This window comes from Adiantum capillus-veneris, chromosome 27, assembly GCF_014529385.1.
Source record: "Adiantum capillus-veneris isolate H3 chromosome 27, ASM1452938v2, whole genome shotgun sequence".
Lineage (NCBI taxonomy): Eukaryota > Viridiplantae > Streptophyta > Polypodiopsida > Polypodiales > Pteridaceae > Adiantum > Adiantum capillus-veneris.
Window position 1 is genome coordinate 40,237,691 of NC_140957.1, and position 16,156 is coordinate 40,253,846.

The 16,156-nt window shown below is 39.6% G+C and overlaps 1 protein-coding gene across 1 annotated transcript; it reads left to right on the forward strand.

The window, feature by feature from the left end:
- The first annotated feature begins 9,580 nt into the window (after positions 1–9,580).
- On the forward strand, positions 9,581–12,901 carry LOC147421827 (uncharacterized). The gene is given in 3 exon segments (XM_086502976.1): positions 9,581–10,070; positions 10,073–10,407; positions 12,353–12,901. Coding segments are annotated over 3 exon segments (1,374 nt in total).
- The last annotated feature ends 3,255 nt before the right edge of the window (positions 12,902–16,156 follow it).

A 16,156-nucleotide genomic window follows, 5' to 3' on the forward strand; every position in this document is an offset into this window, starting at 1 on the left:
GGCTTCTTAAAACGTTGGCATTCATAACATCCCTTCACAAAAAGTGATGCATCCTTGAATAAGGTAGGCTGCCAATAGCCTAATCGCAACACCTTTCTAGTTGTTAGTTCCCCTGAGAAATGTCCTCCGGCTATACCCATTTGGGATTCTTGCAGTATGTATAAATACTCATCCTCACGGGAGTAATGTCTAAGAATATCGTCCTTCCCTAGCCTGTAGAGAGTTCCTGCATTGAGAGAATAAGGTTCACATTCTTTTAATAATAGTTTTCGAGCTATGTCCTTACGAAGCTCTTTGGGTGGAAAACCATTAACTATAAAAGTTTACAATCCTCTCACTCCATTTAGGCATGGTCTCAACTAGAAATAAGGAAGTATAATTCATTATCGACTCCAGTAGGGGCTTCACCATTGGGTATTATATTCCAATCGAGAACTTATAGAATGGGAGCGCTTGTCAATGTCTTTTTCAATGACTCATAAGCGTGGTCACACTCCACGGTCCAGTGGAACTCAATAAGAATCTTGTACAAAGGACGAGCTATCTTGGCAAAGTTTAGAATAAACCGTCGGTAATAACCAACATGGCCCATGAACCTTTGAACTCCTTTATAGTTTGTAGGTGGTGGCAATTCAACAATGGCTTTAATTTTTTTCTCATCTGTGGAAATCCCATTTTTGGACACTATATACCCTAAAATGACTCCATGTTTAACCCAAAATTGGCATTTGAAAGGGTTTAAGGAGATGCAATACAATCTGCACTTCTCAAACACTTTTTGTAAGCATGATAGAAGTTCTTTCCAAGAGGAATAAACACAAAGGTCATCTAAGAAAGCTTCGCAAAACTCCCTCAAATATTCTCTAAAAGCATTGTTTATTAGAAAAATAGAAGGGGGTGGATGCATGAATAGGTGGACCAAAAACCTTGTCCCGGATAGAGGTTTTATAACCGGTACATAAAACCATCTATATTAGTTCAATTTGATATATTCTTTTGAACAGATTTTTAATTAAATATAGAATTTCCATAGCTTTTTGTTAAATATAGAAGACGGCTCTGTACCTCTTAACTATGCACGTCAGTCAGCTCTTTACACCATTACTATTTCCACCCCTCTTTTTCAAATATAGAAGATGGCTCTGTACCTCTTAACTATGCACGTCAGCCAGCTCTTTGTCTTCCCGCTCTCTCGTTTTCCTGTCTCTCTCTAACTCTCTGTGTAGGAGCACAGATTGCTATTTTACTTTGTAGGCCTATCACACATCTATTGCTGTCATATACTGCTCTTGCTCTCTGTAGGCCTATCACCTCGCTCAATCTCTCCCTCTCTAGAATGGAGCAAGAATCTCACACTGTATGTGACTGCTCTCAGCCTCACTGTGAACTGTGTGCAAGGTATGTTGTTGATGCGGTCAAGGAATATCATGCTAGGAGAAAGAGGGAGCAGCATGCTAAGAACAAGCTTGAGTAGGTAGCACGCGAGGAAGATAATGATCAAAATGGTTCCGATGATGCAAAGCGTCAAAGAATTTGCAATGACCTTGTTATGCTCTTCAATCAGCGTACAAAGGCCCTCGATGTTGCATCATGCTCAGATATTTTGTGCAAGTTTGTCAATCATCCTTCTCTTGGAGACCTTGAAATGCCCAGGGCACAAACAACCTTCGTTGAAGCCATACGCAACACAATAGATGCAATCAAATTACCCAAGAGTGGATATGAGCTCTTTCTTAAAAGGTTCATCACCACAATGCTTATGAATGTTGAGTGTACATCTACCTCAAAAGTGAAAGTTTCAGCTGCATCTAAATTGCTAAATTTTCACAAGAGGAACTTCATAGCTGCAAAGAATCGGTTGAGGGCAGCAGGTGATGGCAATTTGCCAATCTCTTTGTGTGCTCGACAGCCCATGGATCGTGGTTTCATAACACCTAATGAGAAAGAGTTGATCTTCTCTTTTTGGATGTCTAACACTCGTGTTTCACCCAATAAGAAGGATGTGTGCAGAAAGCGTACTGGAAGAAATTCATATGTCAAACATCCTGTGCATCTTCTTGAACAATCTCAAGTAATAACTTGCTTCACTATATCCATTTTTGTTTTCTAATATTTGCATTCATGACCTATATTCACTATAATTGGGTTGATAAGAGTAGATATGAAATCGGATATGAAGGAAGCTATAAATAGAAATAAGGGGAATCTGTATTTGGTCCTAGACTAAGAGTAGATAAATATTGGATGTGAAGGAGAATATAAATGGAAACATAGTTTTTATCATGCGCGTATGTTTGATGAAACATACGTTTGCAGACGCATACTTTCACACGCATATGATATGTATAAACAAACGGGACTAAAATTAAAACCCCCAAATTTCCTAGCGATTGTACTATGCGAGTCTGCTCCTGCCTGCATAGCGTTCATAGTATGCCCTTCCTTGCTTCGTAGCCTTGCCTCATCTCTTCCACATGGTAGTTGCTCCCCAATTGACAGGTCCAAGTCAGCACTAGTAGCGAATTCATTATGCAGGTTTGTGCTAGGTTAACCTAACCAGTTATGTAATAACTAATACCGAGTTTAAATGAAAAAACTGGTTTACATATACAGAAGATTAATTTTAGCTGGTTAACACTTTTTTCCCACTAGTATAGAACTTGGTCAAGTGTATATATGTGGTATGTGAAAGATGTACTAGTTAACCCGACCAATTATGCACTTACTAATACCGGTTTGAAATGAAAAGACCGGTTATATAATGAGTAAATTAATTTCATATGGTTAACACATTTTCACAGTAGTTTACAGCTTGATCAAGTGTATATGTGGTATGTAGTAGACATACTACATAACCAGTTATATAAAAACTAATAGCGGTTTGATATTACAATACCGGTTTACATAACCAGTAAATAGATTTAAAACTATTTACACATTTTATGCCAGTAAGCATCTTGGTCGAGTGTTCACATGTACTGTTTGTCATACTAGTTTGGTAAAAAACTGGTTTACATAACTAGTGAAAACCTTTTAACACTTATTTCTCACTGGTATACATCGTGGTTAAGTGTTCACATCTACTGGTTGAGTGTTCACATGTACTGTTTGTCATGTCAGATAGGTAAAAACATATCGGTTTGAAAAGAAAATACTGGTTTACATATCCATTAATTTTTTTTTAACACTTATTTCTCACTGGTATACATCGTGGTTAAGTGCTCACATGTACTGGTTAGGTAAATAACATACCGGTTTTAAATGAAAAGACTGGTTTACATCAGTAGTAAGAACATTTGAACTGGTTGACACTTATATACCACTGGTACGTACCAAGGACATGTGTTCATTTTCTTTAACACTTATTTCTCACTGGTATACATCGTGGTTAAGTGCTCACATGTACTAGTTAGGTATATAACATACCGGTTTTAAATGAAAAGACTGGTTTACATCAGCAGCAGTAAGAACGTTTGAATTGGTTGACACTTATATACCACTGGTACGTACCAAGGACATGTGTTCATTTTTTTTAACACTTATTTCTCACTGGTATACATCGTGGTTAAGTGCTCACATGTATTGGTTAGGTAAATAACATACCGGTTTTAAATGAAAAGACTGGTTTACATCAGTAGTAAGAACATTTGAACTGGTTGACACTTATATACCACTGGTACGTACCAAGGACATGTGTTCATTTTTTTAAACACTTATTTCTCACTGGTATACATCGTGGTTAAGTGCTCACATGTACTGGTTAGATAAATAACATACCGGTTTTAAATGAAAAGACTGGTTTACATCAACAGGTAAGAACATTTGAACTGGTTGACACTTATATACCACTGGTACGTACCAAGGACATGTGTTCATATGTATTGGTTTTCCTAACCAATTAAGTGAAAAAACATACTGGTTTGAAATAAAAATACTAGTTTATAGTAATGTAACAGTTTTCTTCAAAGATAATAAAAACCTGCAGTTTTCTTCAATGTTCTTTAACCATATATGTCTTTCATTGTAGGTGGAGCTTTTTCTCAACTTCATTGTGCGTTTGAGAACATGAAGCCATATTTTGTGCGGAAATTGAGAGACCGATATCCTTGCTGCTCCATTTCACATGTTCAAATGTCCTTCCTAAAGGATGCCATAAATCACATGCGAAGTTCTGTATTGAGTCTGCATGGAAAAGCTTGCCAATGTCAATGCAACATATGCAAAGACAATGGTGGATGCAAGGCACCAAAAAACCCTATCAAGAGTGTAACAGCTTTATTGGACTTTATACTGTGTCCAAAATCTAATACGTCCACCTTCCATGCCCTTGCCTGCTTGAGTGGTCAATGTAAAAGGTGTGGCCCGAATAAGTTAGATTTTTGTGCTGCAGAGGCTGCATTTATTGCTAAAAAGATTGTGGTGAAGATTTTTGAGGACCTAGAAGTAGGAACTGCGCGTGATGGTCAGAAGAAGAAAAGGAAAGTCTTGTCGCATAAGGAAATATCATGCTCGGATCTCCCAGTCATGTTCAAGGACCATCTTAAGAAATACATAATGCATAATTTTGCGTATAGATGGCAAGAAGAACAATATAAGGAATGTATACAAAGCTTTCCAAGATGTTGTTGTGTCAGTTGTTGACTTTGCTGAAAATTATAGTTTCAAAGAACAAAATGAGATTCAGTCCATGCACTGGTATTCAAATCAAGTAACTATTTTTGTGCACATAACATATTTCCGAATTGTAGGTAACGACATCACCCTAGATCAGTATTATTTCTTTTGTATTAAGCCTTCAATAATTTATGATTTTTATATTATGTAGGTGACATCCATAAGACAATTCACTTCTTCATTTCAGATGACAAGCAACATGACACACATTTTGTTCACACTGTTTTCTGAAACATGCGGAATGGCTAAAGCAATTTGGTCTAAACATAAGGCATCATTGGGTATGGTCTGATGGAGCAGCTTCACAATTCAAAGCAAAAAGACCATTCTATTTCCTTGCCATGTATACCATGTTCTAACAAACATTATCTGAAGGTGGTTTTAATATAGAGACCTATAATATTGGCATTAAAGTTGTAATAAAATGCTTGTCTAACACCATTAATATTATAATACGTGTTTTCTTTGGTAATTTTATCGTGCCAAGAGTATATTAACCTTCTTCTATCCATTGAATAAAATGCAGATACAGTGTTTTTACGGGATGGAAAATGTCTTGGAACTTTTTTGGATCCGTCCATGGTAAGGGAGAACACGACGGTGCGGGAGCAGTGTGATAAAAAGTTCTTTAACTCAATACCAATTGCAGCCAAACTGTCCAAAGATAGACGTGTTGCAGATGTTGTGGAATTATTGAGATGGACCTTGTTAGATGGTGCTACAACCACCTGTGCATCCCACGCCCGTTATGTAAGCAGTATTTTTTGGGTGATTGAATTGGGGGATGTCGAAAGAAGAAAAAATTGGGATGTGAAGGCTGTCAAAAATACCCGCTCAATGCACTCTGTTTCTGCATATTCAGAGCATGATACAATTGCTTTGAGAACATGTTCACTGTCTTGTTTCTGTAGTGCATGTAAACAGGAAAAGTGGAGGAGATGTGTGAGCAAGTCACACATTCCTTTCTAGACATACCTTATTTTGGAGCCTACAGAAGAAGGGGAAGACGATGACGACGAAATAAATGAGGATGCAACGTATGAAGGACACTATGACACCCTCAGTCAAGCTCTTATTGTTGGTGATAATTTTGTTGTTCCCGCACCAAATGACAATGAAGAAAAAGTGGATTTCTATATAGTGAAATGCACTGTAGCTATTCAGGAGTTTCATTCAGACGTTGAAGATGACCGGGGCAATATCATTGGGCGAGGATCCTATGCTATCAAAGGGTTTTACTATCGTATGATAAATGAGCAGACCTACGAGCTTTTGGACAAAGAGCCAGAGGTGTTCATATATTCACATCTTGTTCGGGCAATCAAAATCCCCATGATACCCCATCCCAGCAACTCAAAACTATATACAATATCACTTGATGTCAATGAGTCTATCTACAATAGTATGCCTTTTGAGCTGTAACCATCTTAAGAAATACATAATGCATAATTTTGTGTATATCTGCCTTTAACTGTAAACTGAACTGTGTTTGAAACCAGTGACTTCTCAGTATCATACCGGTATCATACAAGTCCCTCTCCCTCTCCCTCTCTCTCTCTCTCTCTCTCTCTCTCTCTCTCTCTCTCTCTCTCTCTCTCTCTCTCTCTCTCTCTCTCTCTCTCTCTCTCTCTCTCTCTCTCTCTCTCTTTGTCACTTCTCAGTATCATACCAGTCACTTCTCAGTATCATACCAGTCACTCCTCAGTATCATACCGGTATCATACAAGTCCCTCTCTCCCTCTGTCTCTCTCTCTCTGTCTTTGTCACTTCTCAGTATCATACCGGTATCATACCAGTCACTCCTCAGTATCATACCGATATCATACAAGTCCCTCTCTCTCTCTCTCTCTCTCTCTCTCTCTCTCTCTCTCTCTCTCTCTCTCTCTCTCTCTCTCTCTCTCTCTCTCTCTCTCTCTCTCTCTCTCTCTCTCTCTCTCTCTCTCTCTCTCTCTCTCTCTCTCTCTCTCTCTCTCGGCTACAGAGACAACTTACACAAAACCCCACCTAGATAGGGTAATGGCTACAACCATTGAAGTGTTTTCTTGCTACCACAGGTCTCTCTCTGTCTTTGTCACTTCTCAGTATCATACCAGTCACTTCTCAGTATCATACTGGTATCATACCAGTCACTACTCAGTATCATACCGGTATCATACAAGTCCCTCTCCCTCTCTCTCTCTCTCTCTCTCTCTCTCTCTCTCTCTCTCTCTCTCTCTCTCTCTCTCTCTCTCTCTCTCTCTCTCTCTCTCTCTCTCTCTCTCTCTCTCTCTCTCTCTCTCTCTCTCTCTCTCTCTCTCTGTGTCACTTCTCAGTATCATACCGGTATCATACCAGTCACTTCATAGTATCATACCGGTATCATACCAGTCACTTCTCAGTATCATACCGGTATCATACCAGTCACTTCTCAGTATCATACCGGTATCATACCAGTCACTGCACAGTATCATACTTGTATCATACCGGTATCATACCAGTCATTTCTCAGTATCAGACTCTCTCTCTCTCTCTCTCTCTCTCTCTCTCTCTCTCTCTCTCTCTCTCTCTCTCTCTCTCTCTCTCTCTCTCTCTCTCTCTCTCTCCCTCTCCCTCTCTCCTTTTATTTGCAAGATACTTCAAATATAGAATACAACGTATTTCCGTGCAGCTTGATTGTAAATGTATTATACATGAATTCTGTTACATTGATTGACAAGAAGGGTGAGTAATTCTCCATTTACATCCTCGACAAAAGTCGCCCACTTCACAGACTTTATGAAGCTTTTTTTATTAAAAAAATCTGTTCCTTTCTTCTTGAAAAGGCCAATCCGCCATTTCCAATAAAAACGACGCACATAGGTGTCGTCAGGTTGTCCGTCTGCACAAATTACAGTCCTCTTTGTATACTCAATTATGTCCTTAGAGTACAACTAGTGTGCCAGCCAGTTTATGACAGTGGTTGACAGAAAACAGGCGCGCACTTCTTTAGACTGCTTTTCTAGCTTGGGAAAAACAAGAAATGACCCCAATGGATTAAACATTAGCTTATATCCAGAATCATCAAAGATAAGTGTGTCAAGTGGTCGGTCAGAAAAAATTTCGAGATTCTTGTGGAACACCGATTTATCTGTCGCACCCAATTTAAAAGGGGCCCTTGTGCACTGCGCCTGACTTACCACTCTATTGAATCTTTTGTGGTGGTCAGGGAACACTGTCGCTAGTGTGCGTTTGAGCTTCTCAAACTCGCAGCAGCTGCTCCATATCCATACTTCGAACCATCTAAAACAAAAATTCAGAAACACTTCTGCATCGGGCCTTACCCAACACTGTGTATCCCCTTCAACAACATACCGCATTTATGGCTAGTAGGGCAATTCTTCACCATATTTTCCATCAAATTTCTTGAGCAGTAATCCATTAAGGTCCAAAATGAGAACCCTACGCTGGACGCTCAACGGAGGTGGTGGCCTTGGCCATATCAGTGGGATTCTTTTAATTAGTCTATACCATAGAGGAAATACGAGCACTGCAGGAGACAACACGCAATTCCATATTGCACGAATGTCAGCCTTGCCATTCTGCTTGTCAGTCCTGAACCTATCTGCAAGGTGCCATTCTTCAACTGAAAACATATCTGCAGATGCAAAATTACACAAGACTCAAATTTAAACATGCAATTAGGACATATACAGATTGAAATCATACAATAAAAATACACAATGTTCAAAAATTAAGCACAAGATGAAAGAGACGTCGAATGGGAAAGAAAGTTATATTAATTTCAGAAGTGGGTACATAAAAAGAAACATAGGAATCGTGGCCCTGCATTGAGGGGCAAGAAACTACCTTCCCACGTCTACTCTGCGCAATCCACTCTGAAATCAGAAATATGAAGGGTGATATTTTCTCTACTAACATAAATTAAATCTCTATGTGTGTGTTTTCTCTGATACAAAATAACTACGAGCAGTTTAGTCTTCTTCTCTTTGTCAAGAACTCCCACAGCCAAAGACCCAGTGTCTTCCCAGCCTGTGCACACAACTTTGTGACATTTCTGGTGAACCCGACGCGAAGTGGCTAGGGTGAGGATTTGTGATGATATAAAGTTTGATGTACATGATGTTATTCTAGCAAGGGATAGCCGATATAGAATCAAACAAGATTTGGTTAACCAAAGTGATGCAGATGGAAGAAGGAGTGGGGATTGCATTGGGTGCAGTGTACGAGAAATGTAATGTTTTTGAGGGTTATGACCCAAGAGGCTTTCTTGAGCTCCATGAAATGGAGATGAGGGTTCAAGGGCTTCCTGGCAGATTGATGATCACATCCTTTCAACAATTAGTGGCTCCAAATTTCTATCAGCAAGTCCAAGAGATTGCAAAGGAATGTGGAGACAACTGTGATGCTCTTTCAAATGCTTTTACACAAGAAACCTTGGGCTTTATGGAATGGGAAATGGAGCACACTGCTTCTACAAAAGCAGATGCTGTGCAAAATGTTGAAAGTAACAAATTGATTCAAGTACCATGCTATACAATTTATCGCAATCAAATTCATAAAAAGATACTAGTGCCTTCTACAGGACAAAACATTGTTACATGCAAAAGATGAGGATATACTAAAAGCTGTTTAAGCAAAACTTGGTGTTTTAGTTTTGGCACAAGAGCATTGTGATTCCTTGTGCGATGCTATGGAGTTTGCATATAGACCTATGGTCAAAGATACTATGGATGGCACTCAATCTGCAAAAGATGCTTACGTGAGCTCACTTTTTATTGGGGATTTATAGGAATGGATTCCTTCTTGTGATGCTTACAATGCTTTTGGTGAGTTGGTTATGCTAAAATGATCTTGTTGTGACAAAAAGGATGATAAAGATGTTGTAAAGCATGTGGTATAGCATGGATGTAGCCTAGGACATGTAAACATGCAAAATGGTATGACCCAGGATGACATAGAGTATTGTGATTTGGAACTTGGTTCATGCTTCAAAGAGGTTCACAAATCTCCAAATGAAGATAATGGTTTTTGCGATGCCGATGCTCTTCAATGTGATACATATGCTTGTGTATTGGTGGATGAGATGTATTTCAAAGTTGTAGACTCTTGTTTGGAGGGGATGCAAGTTGATATGCAACCACCCACTCCTACTAAGGACTGGAAGGGTTACGATGATGAAATGGAAAAAGAATTGACTTCTATCTTTGTGAAGCATGCTAATTTTTGTGAGATTGAAGTACAAAGGTACTTGAAAGAAGGTGTGATGGTAGAGAAAAAGTGTCAAGGAAATATGGCATATATGCATACCACATGTGATGAGGATCCACTACAGCATGGGATATGCCCTCAAGAGGGTCCCATTGAAGAGGATCTTATGTATCTTTTGGATAAATCTTTGGATGGTTTCCATGCCACATACAAAAAGGGTTCTAAAGAGATCAATCATGTTATGAATTGGGACAACAAGAACAAGAGGACATGGAGCTTATGGCTCTTTTAGACGATGCTTTGGAGGAATTTAAAGCTCCTGATGATAGGGATTTCCAAACGTACAATGAGTTATGTGACCTACAGAAAGAAGGAGATGAGCATGAGGTAGATCTTATGATATTATTGGATGAGGTTCTACATGATTTCATGCCTAGAAGAGAAGTTATACATGTAGCTTATGAGGCACCAAATGAGGTAATGGATAATATGGAGCTTGATGGTTCAGGGATGCACGCTAAAAGTTTGGATACTAGAGGGGTTGATGTAAATTCACTAGAAATTCATGCTATGTGACATATGTGGGACTTTTTGATGTTACCATATGACCCAGGAGGACATTATGATGCTTATAGACATTGTTTGAGTATTTATATGCCCTTTGATAGAGGGAAATGCTTTGATGTTCTTGATGGATATCCCTCCAATATTATGCCTATAATTTCTTATCATATGGTTGTGCTATTATGACAAAAAAATTGTATGCTTTCCATATGACCCAGGTGGGAACTATGTTCTTGTTGCATCTCTCATTAGATGCTTACAATCAAGGTGTATGCAAACAAAGAAGCAATCACATTGGCACATACCAGAGGATGTGCAGGTTTAAAGGGGGTGGATGTCATGCCTTGGTATGTACATAATGTGAAGCAAAAACATTCACCTCACTTTTGACACTTCTCAATGCATGGGAATAAAAACAATAATGTACATATTGTGATATATGTTGAAGCGTCTACTACAACATACCTTTTGGGGAATCGTGGCCCTGTATGTGGCACCTTTGCGTGATTTCCTACTTGATAAGATGCTTAATTTGGTTTGACAATGTACATATTTCAAGTGTTTCATGGTGGCACACCCATCTCGCCTATAAAGTCTGATGCGGGCAAAAACTGTCGAAAATAGCGGCTCACATGCGTCGTTGCAAAATTGCATGGAAAGTGATCCAAAACGGTATATTGATGAAAAATGATGCATATCTATGCTTTCTAAGCTTATGCGAGTGATCCCACAAATTTAGGGATTTTTTGACCCCGTTTGGGATTTTTCGCATCAAAAACGAGATTTTTTGGGTAAAAAATGAGCTGAAAATGGCCTAGTTTTGGTCCAAAGTGGAATAATGGCCTAAAAATTGACACCTCAGCTGAAAATTCTGCGGGGAAGAGAGAGAGGGCTGATTTTTACTGAAAACCCCTGCAATTTTCTTCTACGGTGTGCAATAGCTTCCATGGTTGCCCAATTTGTATGTGCTGCAGTCCCGCCTCTTCGCAATTTTGTATCTGAGCTTGTGAGGGAGTGAATTAGGGTTTCCCATGATCAAAATGGTGTGTGGGCTTCAACTTAGTAGCTCTTAAATCTATGAAAAATCAAAAAATCATGTCCGTGAAGGTGGGAAGCTTGAGCATTCCTTTCAGTTGTTTGATGTTACGACTATGTAATTGGGGGCGAGGCCCATGATACCATGAAAGAGGTTTGGGTTTAGATTGAGATTTGTGCTTGTATGAGCATTGACTTTAGTGTTTTTAAATGGTCTATTTGAGTGAAATTGAATGTGATTTGTTGATATTCTTATCATGATATCCACTATGAAAGCAAGCGAATTCCAAGCACGATTGGTAAGAGGGTTTGTGACTTTGCTGTCACGAATGCTCTTAGATTCTTAGTCACCCTTAGAAAGAGGGTTGGTGATTTTACATAAACGCTTTTTCTTAAAGTGTTTGTGACTCTCATCACGAACTCTCACAGCCAGAGGGCCTGCACCTTCCCAGCTAGACCACACACATTCCGACAACATAGCCACATTTGGTGAACCACGTATATCGTGTGCGCTCTCTCTCTCTCTCTCTCTCTGTCTCTTTCTATAATCTCGTGTTGAAAATTAACTCTCTCCATTAAGTAAACTACTCTAATATCTACTTAGCTACGCCCTATTTCTTAACATGAAAACTTTGTATGTGAGATGAGGAATGATTATGCTACGTTTCTCTCAGATCATTTTCCTGCATGCTTGAAACTTCATTTTGGCTCCTTTTTTGTCTATGACTCCTTACCTAGGGAGAGACTTTTGCATGTCAATAATTCTTATCTCAAATATGATATGTTTTGCACTATGATTGTGGATATTATCCCGCCTTTGACCTCTCAGATGCATGTTGATATGGACACAACATGGTTTTGCTTTGTTATGCATGTTCAATGTGTTATCCAGGATTATGGCAGGTATTCTTTGTCACAATTAAGAGAGCATGTTAAACATGCAAAGGATACTTGTAGCACATTAATGCACTTGACTAACAATTCTTCTGTTATTGAGACTCAAATGACTGAGTTGCTCTTTGCTTGCACTATGTTACGGCATAACGATGAGAGGAAATTGGCCAAAAGACTGACTCAAGCTCGTCCACAAGCTATTCCAGATCAAGGATGTGCTTCTAAACAATTCTTATTGCATCTGCATCACTCTAGGCAGTCTCAAGCTATACAGAAAGTTGAATTATCGTCAGGGGAGTGGACCTCCTCCTTATGGGAGCTGGCGCAAGCCTTGCACTCTCATTATGGCACGATCTTTGAGGCTCCTTTTTCTCCCACGCAAGAAGCTCACCAAGCGCGTCACTTGTTTCTATCATATGTTACTCCCATTCTTTTGATGCAGCAGGCTCAAGACTTGGAAGTTGTTTTCACTGAGTCAAAATTGTATGCCAGCTTGCTTGATTTGGGTTGGTGGAAAGCTCCTGGTTGGGAAGGTCTTTCTATGTAATTTTTATTGTCTTTTAGGGATTATTTAAAGCTGTCATTGTTGATCATGATGAATATGGCCCTGAAGTAGGAGGAATTGCCCTCCTCTTGGAAAGAAGGTTTGCTCAATTTGATACCCAAGCATGCATTATGTGAAGAATTCTCTCATTGACGGCCTATTACACTCATGCTTGTGGTTAATAAATAAATGGCCCAAATGCTTGTTAACCAACTCAAGTGCTTTTTGCATGAAGGCTCGCATGAATCTCAATACGATTTCATTCACGATATAAAACTGATAACCTCATGAATGTCATCATTGGAATGGAATATTTCAAAATACACTCAATAGGATGTCTTGGTTATGCAAGACTTTGACATTGAAAAGGAATTTGATATTGTTCGTTGGGATTATGTTGCAGATACCACGCAACACTTTGGATTTGGGCCTAGGCTATCTCGTGTCGTATTTTTCTTGTATGCACATTACACTTCTGCAGGTTCGTTGGATGGATCTCTTACAGAATCTTGACCTTTGGGACACTCAATAAGGCAGGGATGCCCTCTCAATGCTTTGCTTTATGCAATCACTACACACCCCTTGCTTATGTATTTGGATTCCTTGACCTCCATCGGTAGATTGCATGGCCTAACATTACCTTCTAGACAACACTTTATCAGTCAGGCCTATGTGGATGATTCTTTATTTATGCCTCGCAATCACTATGATTTATGCATACTTCACTAGTTTGAATTGGCAAAAATTAATTTTTGTAAATCCAAGCAATTACCTTTGAAAGAGTGTGATTGGCATAAGATACTGTGGGCTGGGGAGATTGTTCCTCCACACGTTATAGTTTGCCATTTGGGTTATCCGTTGGCTTGGGATATATCAGCTGCACAAAAAATGGATTGGGTACTCCAACGTCTGCATTCCAAGATGAATTATTGGAAATTCTCCATGTGGCCACTACATGTGCATCTCAGGATTGTCCAATGCATTCTCGTGGCTTATGTGCAGTTTTACTTGCCTTTGTTATGATGGTCTCAATTGCGCTTATAGTCCCTTACGTCTAATATTTAGAGCCCTTCTAGCGGACCTCGTCTAGCACGAAGGGTCTTCTACTTTTATCTATGGACAAGCTGTGTTCTCCCGAGCGGCTTGAAGGGCTGAATATTTTGGACTTGTGATGTCATGTTCTTGCTTGGAAAGCTATGCTATTGCCAGTCTTGGTGGAGTGGCAACAACCCTGGGCTCTCATAGTCTCACATTTGTGTATGCATATTGTCACACCATCTTTTGGTCATTGATAGCCGACATATTGGGATGTTATTTTTGAAAAGCTTGAAGGAAACATTCCTGGATGTCCCTTTACTTCTTCTCTTGTTGTTGATTAGAAGGCTGTCACTTTGCATTTGGCATGGCATGGTTGACAATCCTCTGTGGGTAACTCCCTTTGATTGGAGAGTCTGCATTGGATCAGGGCCTTCTCTTCAAATTTGGTTGAACGATCTCCTCGCCAAGCGTATTTTCTTTCCCAAAAAGGAATCTTGTGGTGGATGACATTTTTCATGAAGGAATCAGTTTACGGTGTTCTTTCATTAGGTCATATTTTGGGTTCTGTGGGCTATCTAGCACCATAGGAACTCATTAATGTTTCAAGGCACTGATGCTGACCCCTTTACCTATTTCAAATTGTCGCTTGGTGAAGCGCTGCGTTTTGCTCATGATGTTGGGGACATCACTCTTGATGCCTACATGATTTACTTTGATTGTTTCTAGCCTTCGGAGCCTCATGGTGCTCTGCTTTATTGTATCTCTTATTTTTCATGGGTTTTCCTTGCTTTGAGGTTTCCCACCTATAAATTCTACCAACAAAAGTTACAAAAAAGTGTGTGTGTGTGTCTCGCCGGAGGCGAAGTGGGACAAAGCAGCTAGGAGGCTGGTTTGGAATAGTAGCTATCTAAACGGAGGTGAGCCATCATTTTTTGGGGTCTCCACTTGCCCCCCCCCCCCCCCCCCCCCCCCCCCCCCCCCCCCCACCCCCTTCTTTATCTCTCTCGGTCATACACTCATATGATAAAAAGCCTTGCTGTAAAGGACAACATCGACTATTGACTAAATTTTGTACTACATGTGGTCAATTGTTCCATGCAATAGGATCCCAACCAAAAGTTTCTAATGGATTTCATATTTGATCAATATGACACTGTAGCATTTTATCTAGGTCTCCTTTTTTACTTCTTGTTGTAGGTGTTTGCTACCATTATTATGCTATAGTGGTTACCTAGTTGTACTTTGGCTTGACACAAACGAGCATTACACCTGTCAACCTAGCAATTGGAGCCTAACATGAATAACCATTCCTTTGTCAAGGCTTAAAGCATGCCCGAGTGTACAAGATCCAAGGTACAACCTAAAAGCACTCGGCTAGAGGTTCCCATTTGAGGATATGTATTGAGAAGTCCTAACAGGCTTTGTTATTGATTGCAGGGTCTGTTTTTCTATGGCTTACGTCTACTAAATCAGTTCCAATTGTACTTTGATAATATGAGGGAAAAAGAATTGTTGCTGCATAACTTATGAAGGTCACTCCATGTACTTTCATGGTTGGCTTTTTTGACATGAGAAATGTTCCCTCTTAGAATGCTAATTTAGAGGAAGTTATAGGACGATATGCTCAATTAGAGCTAACTAAGGAACGCTTATATAATACGAGTGCGTGGAGAGAGAGAGAGAGAGAGAGAGAGAGAGAGAGAGAGAGAGAGAGAGAGAGAGAGAGAGAGAGAGAGAGAGAGAGAGAGAGAGAGAGAGAGAGAGAAGGGGGCGATAGGTGAGCCCCCACCCAAAAAAGATGGCTAATCATCATTTAGTATAAACGAGTGGGACTTTCGTCGCTGGGAGGCAGCGATGCTACCTATAACAACAAATACAATAGTTTTATATGTATTCAATTAAGATCTTGCATACTGCAGGTGTCTCTCAGATGCAAAGAAGCTAGCCAAAATATGTAAATCTGGTGGCTTTGCAGGTTGTGTAACACCGGGTGAGATCAAAAGGAAGGGTTCTAGACCTTGTTTTGCCTTGTGGTTACTACTGTTTTTTTAGATTACTAAATTTTGATTGATTATCTTTTTATATATTTCTATTTTTATTTTGACTTGGTTGGTCTAAGGGCTTCTTCTGAAATGAGGCCAGAGGATGCTCCACTTGGCATAATGGCAACCATCGATCAAAAAATGATTGGATGACGTAGGTGCAGGTGCGTGCAATGCT